Raw genomic sequence first — 6,195 nt, 5'->3', positions numbered from 1 at the left:
TATGATATATAGGAGGCTGAGAGTGCGGTCTGTACAATAGAAAGGAGGCTGAGTGCGGTCTGTACGATATATTGGAGGCTGAGAGTGCGGTCTGTACGATATATAGGAGGCTGAGAGTGCGGTCTGTACGATATATTGGAGACTGAGAGTGCGGTCTGTACGATATATAGGAGGCTGAGAATGCGGCCTGTACGATATATTCGAGGCTGAGAGTGCGGTCTGTACGATATATTGGAGGCTGAGAGTGCGGTCTTTACGATATATTGGAGGCTGAGAGTGCGGTCTGTATGATATATTGGAGGCTGAGAGTGCGGTCTGTACGATATATTGGAGGCTGAGAGTGCGGTCTGTACGATATATTGGAGGCTGAGAGTGCGGTCTGTATGATATATTGGAGGCTGAGAGTGCGGTCTGTATGATATATTGGAGGCTGAGGGTGCGGTCTTTACGATATATAGGAGGCTGAGAGTGCGGTCTGTATGATATATTGGAGGCTGAGAGTGCGGTCTGTACGATATATTGGAGGCTGAGAGTGCGATCTGTACGATATATTGGAGGCTGAGAGTGCGGTCTGTACGATATATTGGAGGCTGAGAGTGCGGTCTGTACGATATATTGGAGGCTGAGAGTGCGGTCTGTACGATATATTGGAGGCTGAGAGTGCGGTCTGTACGATATATTGGAGGCTGAGAGTGCGGTCTGTACGATATATAGGAGGCTGAGAGTGCGGTCTGTACGATATATTGGAGGCTGAGAGTGCGGTCTGTATGATATATTGGAGGCTGAGAGTGCGGTCTGTACGATATATAGGAGGCTGAGAGTGCGGTCTGTACGATATATTGGAGGCTGAGAGTGCGGTCTGTACGATATATTGGAGGCTGAGAGTGCGGTCTGTACGATATATTGGAGGCTGAGAGTGCGGTCTGTATGATATATTGGAGGCTGAGAGTGCGGTCTGTACGATATATAGGAGGCTGAGAGTGCGGTCTTTACGATATATAGGAAGCTGAGGGTGCGGTCTGTATGATATATAGGAGGCTGAGGGTGCGGTCTTTACGATATATAGGAGGCTGAGAGTGCGGTCTGTATGATATATTGGAGGCTGAGGGTGCGGTCTTTACGATATATAGGAGGCTGAGAGTGCGGTCTGTATGATATATTGGAGGCTGAGAGTGCGGTCTGTACGATATATTGGAGGCTGAGAGTGCGGTCTGTACGATATATTGGAGGCTGAGAGTGCGGTCTGTACGATATATTGGAGGCTGAGAGTGCGGTCTGTACGATATATTGGAGGCTGAGAGTGCGGTCTGTATGATATATAGGAGGCTGAGAGTGCGGTCTGTTCGATATATAGGAGGCTGAGAGTGTGGTCTGTATGATATATTGGAGGCTGAGGGTGCGGTCTTTACGATATATAGGAGGCTGAGAGTGTGGTCTGTATGATATATTGGAGGCTGAGAGTGCGGTCTGTACGATATATTGGAGGCTGAGAGTGCGGTCTGTATGATATATAGGAGGCTGAGAGTTCGTTCTGTATGATATATAGGAGGCTGAGAGTGCGGTCTGTATGATATATAGGAGGCTGAGAGTGTGGTCTGTATGATATATTGGAGGCTGAGGGTTGCGGTCTTTACGATATATAGGAGGCTGAGAGTGCGGTCTGTACGATATATTGGAGGCTGAGAGTGTGGTCTGTATGATATATAGGAGGCTGAGAGTGCGGTCTGTTCGATATATAGGAGGCTGAGAGTGTGGTCTGTATGATATATTGGAGGCTGAGAGTGCGGTCTGTATGATATATAGGAGGCTGAGAGTGCGGTCTGTTCGATATATAGGAGGCTGAGAGTGTGGTCTGTATGATATATAGGAGGCTGAGGGTGCGGTCTTTACGATATATAGGAGGCTGAGAGTGTGGTCTGTATGATATATTGGAGGCTGAGGGTGCGGTCTTTACGATATATAGGAGGCTGAGAGTGCGGTCTGTATGATATATAGGAGGCTGAGAGTGTGGTCTGTATGATATATTGGAGGCTGAGGGTGCGGTCTTTACGATATATAGGAGGCTGAGAGTGCGGTCTGTACGATATATAGGAGGCTGAGAGTGCGGTCTGTACGATATATAGGAGGCTGAGAGTGCGGTCTGTACGATATATAGGAGGCTGAGAGTGTGGTCTGTATGATATATTGGAGGCTGAGAGTGCGGTCTTAACGATATATAGGAGGCTGAGAGTGCGGTCTGTACGATATATTGGAGGCTGAGAGCGTTCTCTTTTGCACACTGTACAGCTTGCAAAAAGGCACACGTTTTAGTGGGAGAGGCCAAAAAATGAACACGTAATAAAACTGTTTATGGTAGCCATAGGGTGGGCCCTAGGCATCCCAGTCCGACCCTGTTCATCCAACAAGGTTTTCTATTAGACTGTGAACTGTCCTTGTCTTGGTAAATAAAGTTTATTACAAAGTTTGCCATTTTTATGGACAGTTTAAGTAGAAATGTTCAAATATATAAAACTCAAGGATATTTTATTAAAAAATAATTGTTTTTTTATCTTAGCAGATGACTATACCAGGAGATCAGAGGGACAGCTGACATCTTCAACTTTTAAATCTGATGATCTTGAGATCCTACGAGATAGAACTGAAGTGATTGCTGTTACTCCAGATATATCATTATCTATTCACAGCAAAGATTTCTCATCTGATCCTATGAAACGGGTCCCATCTTCTGATTCATTACTGACTACTAAGGAAAATCAAAGTCACAAAAGAGGCAATAAAAAGCCAACTGCTCCTAAAGCAAAGAAGTCATATTCATGTTCAGAATGTGGGAAGTATTTTACATGGAAATCACATTTTGTTACTCACCAGAGAACTCACGCAGGAGCGAAACCTTTTTCCTGTTCAGAAGCTGGGAAATATTTTGCACAGAAATCAAATTTAATTAACTACCAGAGAGCTCGTCCAGGGGAGAAGCCTTTTTCATGTTCAGAATGTGGGAAATGTTTTGCAAAGAAATCAACTTTTGTTACCCACCAGAGAACTCATACAGGGGAGAAGCCTTTTTCCTGTTCAGAATGTGGGAAATGTTTTGCAAAGAAATCAACTTTTGTTACCCACCAGAGAACTCATACAGGGGAGAAGCCTTTTTCCTGTTCAGAATGTGGGAAATATTTTGCACAGAAATCAACTTTTGTTACCCACCAGAGAACTCACACAGGGGAGAAACCTTTTTCATGTTCAGAATGTGGGAAATGTTTTAACAATAAATCCGATTGTGTTCATCACCAGAGAATTCACACTGGAGAAAAACCTTTTTCATGTTTAGAATGTGGGAAATGTTTTGCAAAGAAATCAACTTTTGTTACCCACCAGAGAACTCACACAGGGGAGAAGCTTTTTTCCTGTTCAGAATGTGGGAAATATTTTGCACAGAAATCAACTTTTGTTACCCACCAGAGAACTCACACAGGGGAGAAACCTTTTTCATGTTCAGAATGTGGAAAATGTTTTGCACATAAATCACAGTTTGTTACCCACCAAAGAAATCACATAGGGGAGAAGCCTTTTTCCTGTTCAGAATGTGGGAAATGTTTTGCACAGAAATCACAATTTGTTACCCACAGGAGAACTCACACAGGGGAGAAGCCTTTTTCTTGTTCAGAATGTGGGAAATGTTTTGCACGTAAATCACATTTTGTTATCCACCAAAGAACTCACACAGGGGAGAAGCCTTTTTCATGTTCAGAATGTGGGAAATGTTTTAACAATAAATCAGGTTGTGTTAAGCACCAGAGAACTCACACAGGGGAGAAGCCTTTTTTATGTTCAGAATGTGGGAAATGTTTTAAATGGAAAATAGATTTTGATCGCCATCAGAGAACTCACACAGAGGAGAAGCCTTTTTCCTGTTCAGAGTGTGAGAAATGTTTTAACCGGAAATCACAATTGGTTAATCACCAGAGAACTCACACAGGGGAGAAGCCTTTTTCCTGTTCAGAATGTGGGAAATATTTTAACCGGAAATCAGATTTGGTTAATCACCAAAGAACTCACACAGGGGAGAAGCCTTTTTCCTGTTCAGAATGTGGCAAATCTTTTAACTACAAAGGGAATCTTGATGAACACCAAAGAACCCACACAGGAGAGAAGCCTTTTTCATGTTCAGAATGTGGGAAACGTTTTACTCAGAAACCAAATCTTGTTAAACATCAGAGAATTCACACAGCAGAGAAGCCATATTCATGTTCAGAATGTGGGAAATATTTTAAATGGAAAATAAGTCTTGATAGCCATCAAAGAACCCACACAGGGGAGGAGCCTTTTTCCTGTTCAGAATGTGGGAAATGTTTTACTCATAATTCAAGTCTTGTTAAACATCAGATAATTCACACAGCAGAGAAGCCATATTCATGTTCAGTATGTGGGAAAGACTTTAAATGGAAAATAAGTCTTGATCGCCATCAGAGAATTCACACAGGGGAGAAGCCTTTTTCATGTTCAGAATGTGGCAAATGTTTTAACAATAAGTCAAATTGTGTTAAGCACCAGAGAACTCACACAGAGGAGAAGCCTTTTTCCTGTTAATGTGGGAAATATTTTAACCACAAAGCGCTCCTTGATCGCCATCAGAGCAGGCACACAGAAGTGAAGCCTTTTTCATTTTCTTAATGTTGGAAATATTTTACTTGGAAATCATCTGTTAATAAACATCAGAGTCGTCACATAGGGGAGAAGACTTTTTTATATTCATAGTGTCGGAGTAGTTTTAACCCAAACTGAATCTTCTTAAATGGGTTGTCTCTTGTCATTCCTCATGTTTGCTGACATAAAACTAAACTTTATTAATTCCAAATGTAAAACTATACCCATAATTCACCCTCTGAAGGTTAGTCAGAAGGTGACTAATAGAAAAAAACATATACCCCACAGTTCAATATATCGGGTGAGGTGACGTATAAACACTCACTCTCCAAGCCTCTCATTTCTACGGGCTTCATCGTCCTCACCAAAGGCGACTCATCAGGAGACTATTTAATATTGACCTATATTCAAGCGAGACAAGACAAAAAAAAACTAAAATCATGTATCATGTATCATGTTATTCGAAACAGTCAGAAAACTAGCCCCATATTGGCAGATCCCAGACCTCAAACTATATACTTCGGAAGCTTATAAGCCACTCCAGTGTCAGGAATAGATAGTATGATTTTGAATTTACCAAATGGCGGCAATGAAACAAAGAGTGAAAAATATAAAGGGGTCTGAATACTTTCCATACCCACTGTAAAAATAACTCCTCTTTATTAGGTAAAGTATGAAAGAATTGCACCATTTTCCGATACCCGTCGCGTCTCCATTTTTTATGATCTCGCATTGGGTGAGGGCTTATTTTTTACTTGCCGAGCTGATGTTTTTAATGGAGACCATTTTGATGCAGATACGATCTTGTGATCGGCCGTTATTGCATTTTAATGCAATGTTGCGGCAACCAAAAAAAGTAATTCTGGCGTTTTGACCTTTTTTCTCGTTATGCCATTTAGCGATCGGGTTAATTCTTTTTTATAGTGATAGATCGGGCGATTCTGAACGCGGCTATAACAAGTATGTGTATGTTTGATTTTTTTATTGCTGTATTTTGAAAGAGGGGTGATTTGAACTTTTATATTTTTTTAACATTTTTAAAAACTTTTTTTTACTTTTGGCATTGTGAAGACATACAGCATTGTATCTTAATTAACCAGATGAATATTTTTTTAGCAAACGAAGAATAATAGAATGTTATCTGTATGTTGGCTTTAAATGTAAGTGTTGATTTCTGGTTGGTCAAGAAAACAGACTTTTGTTTGTGTAAGCCGATAATATTGACATCTATACATCCAAAGGACAAGAGACAGGACAGCAGCCACAACATCATCACAAGGGACACGGATCTATCATTCTATAGGAAACAACCTAGGGGTTTTCAGCCTCGGTTGGAAGAATACAGATCTGCTCCATTGGCCATTGCTGAACCATGGATACGTTTGGAGACAGGTTGTGATCCTCGGATCAACTGGCCTTGTATGGACTGTCAATTTCCTATGCTTGTCATTACCCCTGTGTGTGTGCGCCACAGGTGGAGTTGCGACCCTGGAAGATCTGTAGTCACAGCTGCTATTATCCTGGCGGGTCAGTGGAGGGTGAGACTCTGTAATG

At 41.8% G+C, this 6,195-nt stretch overlaps 1 protein-coding gene across 1 annotated transcript; it reads left to right on the top strand.

Moving 5' to 3' along the window:
* The first annotated feature begins 2,693 nt into the window (after positions 1-2,693).
* On the top strand, positions 2,694-5,339 carry LOC141076825 (uncharacterized). Its single transcript, XM_073564132.1, has one exon. It carries the CDS (start codon positions 2,707-2,709, stop codon positions 4,582-4,584), a length of 1,878 nt encoding a protein of 625 aa, XP_073420233.1. The 5' UTR covers positions 2,694-2,706; the 3' UTR covers positions 4,585-5,339.
* The last annotated feature ends 856 nt before the right edge of the window (positions 5,340-6,195 follow it).

The sequence above is a fragment of the Dendrobates tinctorius genome, unplaced genomic scaffold, assembly GCF_039654945.1.
Source record: "Dendrobates tinctorius isolate UK_male_01 unplaced genomic scaffold, ASM3965494v1 ptg000430l, whole genome shotgun sequence".
NCBI lineage: Eukaryota > Metazoa > Chordata > Amphibia > Anura > Dendrobatidae > Dendrobates > Dendrobates tinctorius.
Note: the sequence above shows the minus strand (reverse complement) of the source record. Positions and strands in the feature narration are given on the sequence as shown.

Bases quoted from the DNA above. Each gene is read 5' to 3' on its own strand.
- LOC141076825 (XM_073564132.1), top strand. From the start codon at position 2,707: ATGAAACGGGTCCCATCTTCTGATTCATTACTGACTACTAAGGAAAAT.